General features: G+C 29.2%; 2 protein-coding genes and 1 long non-coding RNA gene across 5 annotated transcripts in view; 1 reads left to right on the top strand and 2 right to left on the bottom strand.

The window, feature by feature from the left end:
* Positions 1-16,086, top strand: part of LOC102629856 (gamma-glutamyl hydrolase 2-like) — a 92,527-nt gene that overhangs the window by 16,970 nt on the left and 59,471 nt on the right. The gene's annotated exons all lie outside the window — the stretch shown is intronic.
* On the bottom strand, positions 3,097-5,497 carry LOC102630542 (UPF0481 protein At3g47200-like). Its single transcript, XM_006477792.4, has 2 exons — positions 4,683-5,497; positions 3,097-4,549 (listed from the first exon to the last, which is right to left on the bottom strand). Exon 2 carries the CDS (start codon positions 4,523-4,525, stop codon positions 3,266-3,268), a length of 1,260 nt encoding a protein of 419 aa, XP_006477855.2. The 5' UTR covers positions 4,526-4,549; positions 4,683-5,497; the 3' UTR covers positions 3,097-3,265.
* LOC127900989 (uncharacterized) lies at positions 8,975-12,659 on the bottom strand. Its single transcript, XR_008052949.1, has 2 exons — positions 12,438-12,659; positions 8,975-11,236 (listed from the first exon to the last, which is right to left on the bottom strand). It is a non-coding gene; the product is annotated as an uncharacterized LOC127900989 (long non-coding RNA).

The raw sequence follows: 16,086 nt of genomic DNA, 5'->3' as shown, positions 1-16,086 counted from the left end.
CCTATCTAATTAATTAATTTTCATTCATACCTAAATAACTTTAATAATTAGCATTATTACTCATCCCTATAAATTATGATAATATAGTGGTAGACTATTGTTAATTTTATTTTTTATTTTTTATTTTCTTCAAATTAGCATTATTTATCTTTATAATTTTTAATCTATATTTTTCATATAAAACATCATAAACAACAATAAAATTGATTAACATATACTAATTTAAAATATTAAAAAGGTTGTACTCAATTGAGCATGTTTATATTATGAAAATATATTATCTTATTAATATTCTATGACATGTTATTAATTGATTAACATTTATAATTTGTAAGGGTATAGATGTAAAAATACTGATTTTCATTTTTTTTAAATTAAAAAAACAACTTAATACTTATTTGTAACGATTTAGACAAAAAAAAATTATTTAGATTCAAACATTTCGCTCTATTCAAAATTCAGATTTATTTAAATGTATTAAGATTTCAAACAAAACAACAAATGCTACCTAAATTAGATGACATCCACACAACATTGTCTCAATTTAAGAAATTTAAGAAGGCTAAAATGTAAAGTTACATCGGAAACCCCTCCCATCATTTGTGTTTTCTATGCCTTTCACATTCATCAAGAAAAAAAAAATTTGTGGCTGACTCTTGCGAATATGGGGCTACAATGGGATTCTCCTCCTGCCAATATTCATCAACTGATTCTCAATGACATTATGGGCAGTACAAACTACCATTTCTATTAACTTGATGTATTTTTTTTTTCAATCTTACCTTGTTTCTCAACTTTTTGTATCTTCTGATTATGAACAAAATTTCTACTTGATATAAGGCCATTGCTTTTAAAAAAATATTATATAGTGATAATCCTAAATGGTATCTTTTCTTTTGTCTTTTTAATAAAAGTATAAAACCTTTATTAAAGGAAAAACTACAGTAATAACATCCCAATTAAAAGGGGAGTTTAAAGACTCCAAAACAAATCAAAACAAGAGCAAGGCAGATACTAGTGGAACCTATAATTAGGCAACCGAAAAACATCTCTATGCAAAAGCGAAGCAACATTTGGACGCACCGAATTCTGAAAGGTAACTATTTACATGTGTACATATGTAATCAAAAGAAACGGTACGTGTTAAAATCTTTTATAGTGGTGCAAGAGATTTGCGATTTGAACATCATTCAATTTTGTTTTTCGAGGGAGAGACGGTGAAATAACATTAAAAATCTAATAATTTCCTCATTTCAATTTATTGGCCTTGGGGTACATACACTCTGATTGCTTGCTTGCCTGTAGGAGGAGGCTACAATGGGACCAATAACCAGTAAATCTTTTAGAATTTTTGATGCAGAGCAACGACCAATGAAATTTCCTGGAGCGTCTTATAAATGTCACAAATGACGAGTTTCTGGCCAGGCAGAGGCTATAATAAATTAACGGGACCAACAATAATTAAATCTCTTAAAAATTTTGAAACAATTAGCAAAGTAAATATTTTTTTTGCAAGTGAAATTTATATTTTCCTGAAACGTCTTGATATATTTGTCATAAAACAGAATTAGCTTTTAACTATCATAAGTTTTGGGCATTCTGTAAATTGTTGCACCAAACTGATAACAATCTCACATACCCATTTCCTTTTACTATAAAATTTCTGCTTGGACAATGCAAATGAAATCAACCATGAGCAAAAATTTAGCTTCTGCAATGGAAGCTCTTGAATGGGTGATGCCGGATCTGATGCTGGTTAATTTTTTGTATGATATGATGTCAATACTGGGTAGTAAGATAAATCCTTCTCTCTGCTTGCTTTAAAGCATTCGATTTACTTAAGCTATAACAATCTTGAATGAATTAAGATTCCTAGATTTCTTGGTTCCATCAGAAATTTGAGATACTTTAATCTATCACAAGCAGGATTTATGGGCTCAATTACTCCTCACCTAGGAAATCTATCCAATCTGTAAAATCTTAACCTCAATCAAGTTTTTACACCGGTTAATATGTACATATTTAAATTGGTTATCGGTTTCCTTTGTGCTTGAGCACCTTGATTTGAGATGCGTGAACCTTGGCAAACCCTCTGATTGGTGCTTGCCATAAACAACCTTCCTCGTCTAATCATGTTAATATTGTCACAACGTAGCTCCATCACTTTCCTGTGATACCCTGTGCCAATTTTTCCTCTCAAGCCACACTAGTCACGTTGAAAAATATTTGAATTCTAGTTGGGTTTCTGGTTGTCGTGGCTTATTCTTTCTTGATTTACATAGCAATGATTACCAAGGTCCAATTCCTGAAGAACTTCAAAAACTTGAGTTCACTTAGACATGCGTTTTGATTTATCTAGCAATGATTTGAATTCTTCAATTCCAAACAAGTTGTACAGATTTAGCCATCTTGAGTATCCTTTTCTTGGTGAGTATAACTTAATTAGGAGGTAAGATTTTTAATGATATAAGGGATTTCTTTGAAAAAACTCGATCTCTCAGTTAATAAACACGAAGGATCGATTTTAGTTGATATAGAAAACGTTTTTTTGGGGAGGGGGGGGAGGGGGAGGAGAATTTGATCTCACATTTAATAAGCTTCAGGGAAAATTTCCAAAGTTACATAGTCTTTCAAATGATCTTGGAAATTTTCTTTGAAGCTCATAATTAAATGACAGATAAAGTTTTTTTTTTTTGGAAGTTAGATTCCCTAGCTAGGTCACCCAATGTTACCTCCTAAGCCACACTTACCAAAAGAAATATACTCAAGACAGCTAAATCTGTAAAACCAGTTCAGTATTGAAGATTTGAAATCATTGAAATAATTTTTGCAATTGTTGCATTGGATCTAATGGTTGGATAAAGACAAATTTAGGGAACCTTGCACCAAATTTAAATGGACCCATTGGACACATGAGTACATGACGCTTTTTAATCGTGGAACATACTGTTTTAAATGTCAGAGTTTTTCTCTTTTTTATATTTGAAAGTTCTATGATTGCGGCTAATGTCGGTTGGTATGTTTTCTTTGATGCTATTAACATCATTTACCCATTAACCTTAATTAAAAACAAAAGGGTACAATTATCGTCCAACTTCTTAATGTCTCATATTATCATGCATCTAAGCACAAAGTACAAAACCCAACTGCTCTTATCTGTTTTACAAACTGGGGTTGAGCTAAACAAATTAAAACAGCAGCACTGACGACACAAGAGAAATGTTTCTAAAAACACGAAATTTTAAAAATAGTAGAAATTAATAATCTACAATCCAATGAACGAACAAATTGTTTGTGTGACGGTGAGTAGAAGAAGAATAACAGCTGCAATTACAGAAATAGATGCCCATGGGGTATTGAAATAATTTTGCTTCAAATTGGCTTTCCACTTGTGCCGTGGTAACTGGCAATAGGCCTGTAGATCAGCAACAACACCAGAATATTTGAAAGGGATATCCCACGAACAGTCTCTATCAAGGCTGCGAAAAACACTTGGAAGTATTTCACTGAACCCAAGCCCAATAATTTTATTTTGAATGAGGAATTCCGCATCTTTTGGAGTGTTGACGAGGCAACTCATCATTATAATGTAGTCATTAAAATAACTAGGGCAGCCATGCATCCTCTCAGTGTCGTAGTAATATACCGTAAAAAATGGAATTTCCAGAATTCCATCACTAAATTTGATGTCAATTAGATTTTTGCTTGACCCTGATTTGAACTTGACTCCAGCTTCGTGAAGTTCCTTTACACTGGGTATGTTTTGATCATCATTCTTCAATTTAACTTGATCAGGCATCTGGGATGGATGAAGACAGAGCATAAGCAGATGAAGAAAATGTTTAGCTTCGGAAATGTGGATTTCAAGCAAATTCTCCTTCATTGGAAAATATCCAACAATATCATCCCTGAACCAATAACAAGTAACTGTGGTGAAGGAAATTTCTTCATAAAAGCAATGACTAGAGGCTGCTGTTTTGGCTAGATTAAACAAATCATTGAGAATGAATAATGGAAGCTGGTTTTCTAGCAGCAAAAAGTCTTGACGTATTTCCCAAAACAAACATGATTTTCCCAATATGGGATCCTCATCGGTTCTTAAATTACGATTATAATATCTCAGAAAGAGCTCAATGAGAAAGACAGCATCCACTAAAACCATTGTTACAAACTCATCACTCGCAAGATTATGAATGGTTTCAGCATAGCAATTGCGCACTTCTGCTTCCCTTTGCTTTACAAATGCAAGGAAACTTGCCAGGCGTACCTTTGTTCGTTGAAGAAAGCATTTTAGGTACCTTTCTTTTTGCTCTTCCATGGCTTTTAGCTCTGGCTTCCCATAATGAAACGGCCCAATTGAAACCATTTTCGGAGTGTAATCACGTGGATGTAAACACCGCTTCCGCTCAGGAACTCTGTAGATGGAACACTCTCTGGTTAAGGGCTGGAAAGTCTCCAACTTCCCACCCAAATATTCTGCCAACTTCTCCATTTCAATCGATGCATGATGCTCACTGTTCACCATCTTCTATTAAATGTTAATTACTCGCTGCAGTAGCAACAAAATAGATTAAATTATCAGAAAATTTAGGTATATAAATAGCATTAAAAACATCAAATGATTCGAGATACAAAAGATCAAAATTAAGAAAAAATAATAATAAAAGAACGAGAAAACTCACATTGCTTTGCCTATGGCCTGTGCTCCACATACCCGAACAACCCACTTTTGTAGTCAACAGATTAGCAGCTCCTCACCCAAAAAAATAAAATAAAAAAATAAAAAATTTATTCCTTTAAATGAGGACTTGGTCTTTCTATATTTACGAGAACTTTGCTCTTCTTTAATATTAAATTTATTAAAAAACAAGTTCTCCTAATAAGAAATAATTTATGAGCGGACCACGACCAACAAGCCATTACGTCTTTTTATATTTCAAAGAAAATTGGCTGATTTTTTTTTTAATTTTTATTTTATGAGAAGGCCTATTGCTGTTGGATTTGTTTAAACGTGCTCATTGCTACCATGATCCTCGATTCCCTGAATATAACACACTATATTGTTCAGTTTAGTTTTAATAAACCGATTGTATACTCTTGTTAAGCATATTTTTAGGACAAAACTCAAAAGAGTTTTTTTTTTATTTTTTAAATACAACCAAACCAAGTTGCTTTCTTATAAAATTGAATAATTTGTTTTCATTTCATACGTTCGATAAAACCATATTATTAGCAACTAGATCATGTTTAAACAAGCGAATAGGCCACAGATCAGTCAAAAATTTATTTCGTTGGGATTGGGTAACACAATTTAATTTTTTTTTAAAATCACGTGATAAGTAGACAATTATATTTTTTAAGCAAGCGAACAGGCAAACTACTATTAGACATTTTTTAAAACAATTTTAATATTTACAATTTATTAAACATATTTTATTATATTAAAGTAAATTTTAAAATAAACAGAAACATAATATTAAATTAAATATACACAAAATTGACATTATTTTGAACGTCATATAAAATTAATTAATTAATATTAGTACATGAGATGTGTTCAAACCCAATGATTTATTTAAAAAATTATAATAAAAACAAATATATCATTTTTCAAAGTAAATTTAATAGAAGACGATTAAAAAGAAGATGGCAATGGTCGTCTTTGCTTTGACTTCATGATAAAAAGCGTGGGAGAATTTTATTTGTTGTGAGTTGTAAATGATAATTCAGTGTGAGGCCGTCATGCATTGAAAAAAGAGACAAGTTGTTAAATTCCAGTCAGATGCTTTCAATTTATTTAATGGTGGGTCTCTTGCTTTCTTTCCTTTTCTTTTCTTTAATAAGCTTAGCATAATTGTTACTTTTTCAGCTAACTTGCAACAGCTGCAAGGTACCACTATTTTTATCCACTACAACTCTTTACCGTTCAATTTAATTTAATATTTACAATTTATTAAATATATTTTATTATATTAAAGTAAATTTTAGAATAAACAGAAGCATGATATTAAATTAAAGATACAAAATATTTAAATTATTTTGAATGTTATATAAAATTAATTTATTTATATTAGTACACGAGATATATTTTGTTAATTATAGAATTTATTAAACTCAATGATTTATTTTTAAAAAAATTTATAATAAATAAAAATATTATTTTTCAAGGTAAACTTCATCGAAACGCGAAGGGATCTAGTTACCTTACAACAGTTGCAAGGTATCAAAAATTTTGTTTTCTTTGTGATTTCAGTTTTCGCCGTTAGATTTAATAAAAAAACTAGAGATTTGTTTATTTGATTATTAACATTATACTTCCTAGTATATATTTAAAACTAAAAAAAGTTTAGTTAAAATTTTTAACACATAAATATGAATTGTTTCAAATTTATATTGTCAATCAGCAATGAGACTTAAAAAAATAAATATTATTTTTTAATATTATTTATTTTATTTAAAAGAATAAAATTTAAATATTGTTTATTTATTAAAAATAAAAATTATTTATTTTACTTTATTTAATATTATTTAGTCATAGGCTTATTATTATATTTATTCTTCCAAAAAACTATTAATGTTAAATAAAATAAAATTACATTTAAGAAGGTCATCAGTAAAAGTACACAAAGTTATAAATAAATTGTAAATGAAAAAAAAGTATGTAATATCAAATAAAATGAAATTACTTTTTCAAAGGTTACCAATCAAAACACATAAACTTATAAATATATTGTGTAAAAAAAAAAAGTTAAGGAATTAAATAAAATTTAACATTACAAAAGACAAAATTAGTATTGCGTTGCAACAGTTGCAAGGTAGATACTTTCAATTAATGTAATGATGGGTCTCTTGCGCCTTTTTTTTTTTTTTTTAATTTTTTTCCTCCTCTCTTGATAAGCTTAGCTTACTTGTTACTTTTCCACTATATAAGTGGGAAGTGTGGTTTGAACTGCAGACTTTTTTTTTTTTAATCAATTCAAAAAGTTTTATTAACTAAATTAGTTGGCACTAAGACAAGAGAACAATTTAAGAAAGGATCTTACTAAGTCATATTTCTTAAAAATGCTGAAATTTGAAGTTACCTTCGGACTTCCCATTTTCTTCATATTTTCTTCAGAAATAGCAATATATTGAATTCTGAGAGGTAACCTTTCACATGTATATATATGAAACTAAAAGAAGCTATATGTGTTGTTTGGTTTAACTGCATATTATTAAATTCTTTTGGAGCGGTGCACGAGACTTACGATTTGAAAATTGTTCGTATGAGTGAGGAGGAGTTTAATTTTAATTTTAGGCTTTCGAGGGAGACGGTTGAAATAAAATTAAAAATCTAATAATTTTTTCATTTCAATTTATTTGGCTTGGGGTATATTCTCTGACAGCTTTCTTGGTGATTTCTGTATTTGAGACGGCAACGATGAGACCAATAAAATGTTTTAGAAACATTGAAGCAAGGTAATAGCCAACGAGATTTCCTGAAACCTCATATAAATATCATAAAGGCGGAGTTTCTAGTAGGAACAAGCTGTAGGACCTACAATATGTATTTTTAGAAAAAGAATACTTACACACCCAAAATTTAAATAAATAATTATGTATACTCTCAAAATTTTAATAAGAAAAATCAAGATCTCTCTTATAACTATAATATTTTTTTTACTCTATTAACTCAAAAAGATTAATGCCAATGTTTTCTAATAAATATAAATATATTTTTCAAATAAATGTTATATATATATTTTAAATTAATTTCAATATTTAAAAAAATATTTTAATACTTTACAATCTTATATATATTGAACTAAATTGTATAATAAACAAAAAACATAATATTAAAATAAATATATAAAAATTTAAATTAATTTTATATTATATAAAATAATTTTAATATTATTAATACATGAGATATATTTTATTAATTATAAAATCTATTTAACCCAAAGATATGTTTAAAACTTTTATAATAAATACACATATATTATTAAAATAAATTTAATAATTTACATTCAAAAATTATTTTATATACTAAAATATTCTTATATTATTAGTCTACTAGACAAATTAACAATTTAACTTATATTTTTGTCTATTAAAAAAATTTAAAGTTTAATTTTTTAGTTACTACATACAAAGAGTATTATAATTAAAAAATAATATTAGTGTCCCTGATAAAAAATTTGGGGTTTATATGATCATTTTTCTAAACCTTAGATGATTAGATGTCCTTTTCCCTATATTTTATTGTTAATTGCTTCAAAATGTCTGTAAGAAAAATTATATAATATATAATTATTTTGCTAATTGAAAAAAAAATACCATTCAAAGTGTCCGTAAGAAAAAATTTGAAGCAATAAGCAAATCAATTATAAAAGTCATCAAGGAAACATATATTTTCTTAAAACATCTTAGAATACATAATAATGAAATTAGCTTTTAATTATTAGGATTGGATTAGATTAGATTTAATTGGATTATATATTATTGTCTTATGTTTGGTACAATATTACATTAGACTATATTAAATTATATTTGAATGAAATTAAATTGACATTTAAATATAAATATGAATTATTTATGAATATTTACTAATAAAACAATTATTAATATTTATTTAAAAGATAGTTAATTAAAATTAAATATATAAAAAATTAGTTATTAGCCAATCCAATTATAATAAAAAAATATAAATTAAATTAAAAAATATTTCATTATTTATTTTAAATATTTTAAATACATTTTATTTTATCGAAAAGTTAGCAAATAATATAAAAGAAACAAATTACTGATATTATTAATTTTCATGATTACCTTTAATATAGTGATTATTAAATTAAGTACTACATTAGATATTCAAGTAATAATTAATTAAATAGACAATTATTTTTAAAGTTAATCTTAACTAAATTCATGTTTCAATTGGGATTGCTAATCCCATGATCTTAAGACTAAATTTAAATTTAGTCCCATAATCTAATCCAAAGTAGAGCTTGCCAAATATAAGATAAATAATTAATCTCAAAATCAATCCAATCTTACTCTTAATCCAAGCTCCCAAACATAGCCTATATCCCAACATACCCATTTTACCATAAAGTGTCTGCTTGGACAATCCAACTAAGCAATGGCAACTGTCAAAGTTAACTTGTGCAATGGAAGCTCTCATATGGATGATGGCGAATCTGACGTTGGTTAATTTTGTGTGTAATATGATGCCAATTCTGGGCGGTAAGATAAATCCTTCTTTGTGCTTGCTTTAAAGCATTTGATTTACTTAGACTTCAGCTATAACAATCTGGTTACCATTTGATTCCTATATTTCTTGGTTCCATGAGGAATTTCAATTCCTTCTCAACCAGGAAACATATCCAACTCGCAAAATCTTGACCTCAATTAAGTTTTTATGGGGGCTTGTATGTACAGAATTTAAAGAGGTTATCAGAGTCATTCGTTGTTGAAGCACCTTGATTTAAGATGTGTGAACCTTGGGAAACCCTCTGGTTCATGCTCGTCAAAAACAATTTTGCAAGTCTAATTGTGTTAAAAAAATGGTCACTATGTAAACTCCATCACTTTCCTGTGATACCTAGTGCCAACTTTTCCTCTCTGGTCACACTTGATCTTCACTACAATTCCTTAGATAAATATTTGATTCCTAGTCAAGTTTCGGATCATCGTTTTTTAGGGCTCATTTGGGATTGCTTTTGAAAGGTTTAAAAGTGATTTTGAAAATATAAAAGGTAATTTTATTATTTGGTAAAAAAAATCAAAATCACTTTTGTCAAAATTAGCCTCTCCTACATTTGATTTTAAAAAGCAGGGATAGAGTAACTTTTATATTCTAATTTTGATGATCAATTTTATCCTTTAATACAATTCCATAAATATCCTTAAAATTATTACCTAAACTCAAAATTATGCTTGTTCAAATTGAAAATAAAATCAATATTTTAATAAATTGTTATTATAATTCATCAAATAAATTTATTAATATCAATTTATTGTTCGAATTATTATTAAATTTGTTTCACTATATTATAAATTTAATTATCAATTGTTTTAAGATGAAAATAAAAAATAAAATCAATACATTATAAATTTTATTTTTAGTTAAAATTATTATAATACACAAATAAAAATATTGTATGTACTTATTTTTATATGTATAAGTAAATTTTATCTTATATTATGTACATTTTAGCCATTTATTTTCTCTTAACAGTTTAACAATAAGATTTACCAAACATATATAACTGTTTTCAAAACTCACAGTATTTCTGAAAACAAAATTTACCAAACACTCAACTAATTCTCTTCACAACTAATTATTTTTACAGCACAATTAACAACAATTATTTAAAATTTACAGCATTCCCAAACTGACTCTCAGACTTTCTAAATTTACACAGCATTGACTACCAAGGTCCAATTCCTGAAGGATTTCAAAACTTGAGTTCACTTGATTTCAATTCTTCAATTTCGAAATGGTTGTACAAACAGATTTATTCCAACTTTGATGAGCAAGTACGACCAGAGATGGATTGAGTCACAAAGACCCCTAACCCAACTAGGAATCAAATATTTATCAAAGTGGCTGTTGTAAGGAGGAAGTGTGATTAGAGATGAGAAATTGGAACAAGGTACTATATGAAAGTGAAGGAGTTTGCATTATGACAATTTTAATATGATTAGACAAGTGAATTATGACAATTTTAATATGATTAGACAAGTGAGGTTGTTCATGGCGACCAACCAATCAGAGGCTTCGTCAAGGTTCTAAATCAAGGTATTCCAACAAGAAAGTCCAGAATCCAGATAGCCACTTCAAGTTTTGTACATACAGCCTCTCCATAAAAACTTGATTAAGTCAAGGTATTGCAGTTTGGAAAGGTTTTCAAGTTGAAGAGGGAATTAAACCCATAAATCCTGCTTGAGAGAGATTAAGGTATCCAAAACTGCTTACGGAATCAAGAAATTTAGGAATCTAAATTCCTTCGAAATTGTTATTGACAAAGTCCAAGTAACTCAAATGTAAGAAATAAGGATTTACCTTACTACCTAGTATTGACATCATATCATATGAAATACCAATGTCAGATTTGTCATCATCGTTATCGAAAACTCACAGAATTAGGATTTTGAAGGTGAAGCTGAAAGACATGGCCTGTGAATTTGTTGTAGATAACATCAGTCTGTATACGGTTATCACCATCTTTGGTCCAAGAGCTTCTCTCCCCTTCAGCCAAACAAACTTTGTAAATAAACAGTTGTTTGTGCATAAAGCTTAGACAGGCTTAAACTTAGAAAATCAAAATCAGTAAAGCTAAAATGGATAATAACCCAAAACCTCAGAGTGGGAAAATCTTAGTGTTTTCATTAACAATTAGAAGAGATTAAAGTCTGATATGCACAATCAAATAAAAAAATAAAAAAATAAAAATGAATTTGATTACATTTTAAGGAATATAATTTGAGTGCCTTGAGCTAACATAGTCTCCAGAAATTTGGTACATTTTCTACCAAATCTCTGGTTCAATTGCACACCCATTAAAAGCACACAATTCGACCACTTTGAGGTGTTTTCAAGAGTATATTTAGGAATCTGATGTCTTTGCCTTTACAAATTTATGGACACTTGAACAAGACTGCAATGATCAAAACACTAACGTTAACATGTTGAAACCACACATTGCCTGGTTGAGGAAATAATACAACTGATTAAGTAAAACTCTAAAAATCCTCAACAGTCATATAAAATGCAGAAAATATCCAGGGCAACTTTCTCTCACAGGCTTCCTCTACCTATTATTATTATTATTATTATTAATTTTTTGGAACAAGAAATAGGAATTTCATTTCATCAACAAGTACAGTAGTTGGACTCCAGCATACACACCACGTAGACAGAGATCTTAGAGACTTTATAGTAGACAAATCACACTGGCTTTTAAGGTTGACATTGCAATCTAGTGGAAATTTGATGATATGAAGCGGACTCTTTGAAGCCAAAACTTGTGGCAGGTTCAACTCAAACTTGTGGCAAGTAACGCAAAATTCACGATTATCATGAGAATCAATATCAAAATCCAAAAGTATATCAAGCTCACCTATGATCGAGCCTCTATGCAATTCTAATAATTTATTCACCGGTTTGTGTATTTGGGCTTTTCCCTATCCGCTAACCTTGTGCTTGAATATAAAGCTGAGTTTGAGGAATCAAAGTTAAGACAAGTAATAAGACTCCACAAAATTTCAACCTACTTGAAAGAACATCGGTCCTTTCAGTTTCCTTAAGAGGTAAGCGAGATATAATATTAACAAGAATATCATCCGGTGGTTCACTCAACAAATCCTATAAAATAAATAAATAAATAATTCAATGTCATAAAAACAAAACAAAAACAAAACCAGCACTACGAAATCAAATGAGACAGTACCTTATGATGACGCGGTCTTTTCGTCATCTTACTCTTCGAGAACTTTTTACCTCAAATTTTGCCCCAATAACGTCAAACGATTCTGCATGTGAAGTAAGCTTCGGCAGAAAGAGAGTATGATGGATAAGATTCGTGTCGCCACGTGCCCTTTTGATTGGTTCAGGTCAGTCGGCGGTGGTTCAGATCAGTGGGCTTCTCCTCTGGTGGGTTTTTTTTATGGGCTTCGGGTGTTAAATAATTGGAGCTCGAGCCATCTAGCTTCCCTGATGAATTTCTTTTTATATTTTTATTTTTGTAAAGGTCCTTCTATGATGTTCTAATATTCCTACAGCATTAATAATGTGAAAAGTATATGCAATTAGATCTAATCAATGTTACTTATTATTTCTATTAATAATTTTTTTTAATTATTTTTATAATAATATAACCAGTTAATAAACCAATTAAAGGATAATTTTAAATTTTAAACTAACAGTAACAAGAGATACGATAAAATATCTCAAGTTATTTTATTTGACATTGAATTCTTAACATCACATTAAGCAAGAAAACTTCATTACATAATACTTATGCAAGAAAACTTCATTACATAATGCTTATACGCTGCATCTTCTTTTAAATAAAAATGCTATATTCAAATATAGTTGAAATATAAAGTGGTTTCTAAAAGTTAGAGGTTGCAGTTAAGCTGCAATTAGTCTTGTGTTATGCTTGCATAGTAACAAGAATCATGTTCCAAGGTTTGTGCAATAAGAGATCTACTCTACCAATTTAGATTCCAATGAGCAAAAAATATTTTGTATCAATATCATTGTCATAGAACTTTGTGTGTTTTCTCTCGCAGTTGCTGAAGTTTAAGTAATTTGTTTGTGTATTATTCTGAATTCACTACTAGATATTGATTGGATGTAATTAATTAATTTTCTTTGAATCAATAATATTTATATTGACAACTATTTGTATCTGATTATTGTATTTGTTAGATGATAAGGAATTTAAATTGATGAAATGTTACTAATAAAAAGTGGATGTACATAGGTTAGTTAAAGAAATTAAAACCTTTTAATTTAGGTTAGTTAAAGAAATTAAAACTTTTTAATTAATTAGTTAATCATCATTATATTAAATTATATTAAATGAATAGTTAAGATTAAAACACTTAAATTTAAGGGTCCACAATAATCCCACTATCAACATTGTAAAAATACATACAACATTATAGAGTAATCATTTTTGTAAAATGCAACCATTTCCATGTCAAAAAATATAAATATACAATCCACATATTGATCACATACAAATGATTTGTAGCACACATTATAGAAACAATAATTCAAAAATCTACTCCCACTAATATCAAAGAAATATCGTCTCTATATTTAAATCTTTAGATAAGAGAAATGAGCTCCCACTGCATGGCTCGAACTGGACAATATTTCCTAGCGATTTATTACTATTTAACTCCAAATTTATTTATAGAGAAATTTGCTAATGTTTGATGCAAGTTCTAAAATACTCACAAACTTTTGACATGTTCCACCCAATATTTAAAAGAGTATCAATTTTCGACATTTTATACGTGTATAACATCATCATCTTAAATGAATAAATTACCCTTATAAAGTCATAAAAATTTAATCATCATTAAGAGCAAAGTGGACAATCTATACTCCTTACAAATTTTGAATCGACATTTGATATTTTTGAACTTTTTATTAAACGTGGCTTTTTTTCCCCCTTATGATTCTTCTGCTGTATATTTACATATATGAATATATATGAAACAACATAGCTGCAAATACAAAGATAATTACAAAACCTGTTGGTGACATATTCTTAGAACGAAAATGTACAATCTGTCGTAGAGCTGATTCAAGAAACCATAGTATGTGTATATCCATCTTCTACACAAAAACAGAGGAGAGCCTACTACACCTTAAAAGCCCATCACAAAACCAAGTACCATGCTTCCATAAAACCATTTCAACTTCATGCTCATTTCCTTCCCTTCCATTTTCTTTGTCATGTTTCTACAGACATTTTGGAAAAGGAGCTCCACAAAGTTCGCTACCTGCAAAACGAGATTGATGAAAGCCTTGTAGCTGAATACCTGAAGGAATTTCTCCAGTCAAGTTGTTGTTGGATAAGTTCAAGTAACTAAAAAATGTGATAGCCTAAAGACTTTGCAAAATTGCACTGGATAACTGGTTAGCAGAGAAATCAATGGATTCCAATGATTTCATAGAACCAATACTTTCAGGAATTGTTCGACTAAATGAATTTTGAGACAAATTCAATGTTTGTGATGCTCCAGGATTTGTCACTCCCTTCGCAATTTCTCCTAAGAAATTATTTTTTGAAAGCTCTATGACTCTTAGTACATTAAGATTGGTACTATATTCAAATGCTTTGCCTTTCATCATAAATAACGCCCTCTAGATATTACCTCCTGGAAAACCACTAATAAACTATATATAATTGTCTACATATTCATATACTATGGCCGTGGCAGTCAAGTTACTGATACATGGCGATAAGGGTCCAGAGAGGTTGTTACCAAAAAGGTCTAGGATCTGCAAATACTGCAAATGGCAAATCTCCTGCAGAAAAAGGCCATGGAATTGATTGAATGAAGGTTGAGAATTATTATGGACAGAAGACTTTTCTTGATCCATTTTGGAACATCCCTAATAAACGCATTTTCCCTCAGATCAAGAACTTCGAAGTGTGTACCATTTTGTAAAGACAAAGGAATTGCTCCAGAAAGGTGGTTCCTGTGAAGGTGAAGTGACTCAAGGGAACTCAACGCTCCTGTAGAAGTTGGAAAGCTGCGAGAAAATTTATGTTGGATCTTTAATCCTGTTGGTGTGTACAATTTCTAATGCTATTAGTGTCAATGTGAAAGTGCACACAACAAGCAATATACTGAAGAGTATTCAGATCGTCTCTACATGTATTGATGTTATCAGACTTGCTATAGTAACTTTAACAATGTAGTTTTGTTTTAATTGAAAATAAAGCAACTAATGAAACTAATGAATGAATTAAAATGAAAATGCAATAAAGAAAAATCTCACGTCAAACACAAAGATGTAACCAATGGGAATAGAGTAGTTAAGTGAATAAACTCTCTTAATAGCATTGACTATCTTTCAATTACAGTACCTTGCTGCAGCATCTACTATAAAACTGGACATAATCCCTCATGTATCCTCAGTTGTCGCATATTGAATATCTTATATCTAATGCAACCTAGTAGTGACTAATTGTTATGCCAACATTAAATATAATATTAAATGATCTGGGTTCCATTTACCCTAAAAGGTGAATCCCTATGTCTAGTTTATTACTAATTTTACATCAAACATGACTCTATTCAAATTGAATTTTACTCAACTTGGGAAATCGAATCTAAAACTAAGTATTGTCTTAATGAGATCCACTAAGTCAGACCTTTTTGAGGTTTTTTCTTAGCTAGTATCTCTAAATGAGTAGTCAATCGAAATAAGGATTAAAATAAATATAATTAAAACAAAATGATATAGCAAACATATAGCAACATGTGTATATCAGTCAAACATCTATTAAGATCATTTATTGCTCAACTACAATAAAATTTAGTTCATGATTTGCGATAAAACAGTAAAGA

Source organism: Citrus sinensis, chromosome 3, assembly GCF_022201045.2.
Source record: "Citrus sinensis cultivar Valencia sweet orange chromosome 3, DVS_A1.0, whole genome shotgun sequence".
Lineage (NCBI taxonomy): Eukaryota > Viridiplantae > Streptophyta > Magnoliopsida > Sapindales > Rutaceae > Citrus > Citrus sinensis.
The sequence above is the reverse complement of the archived record's forward strand: the minus strand, read 5'-3'. Positions and strand labels throughout refer to the sequence as shown.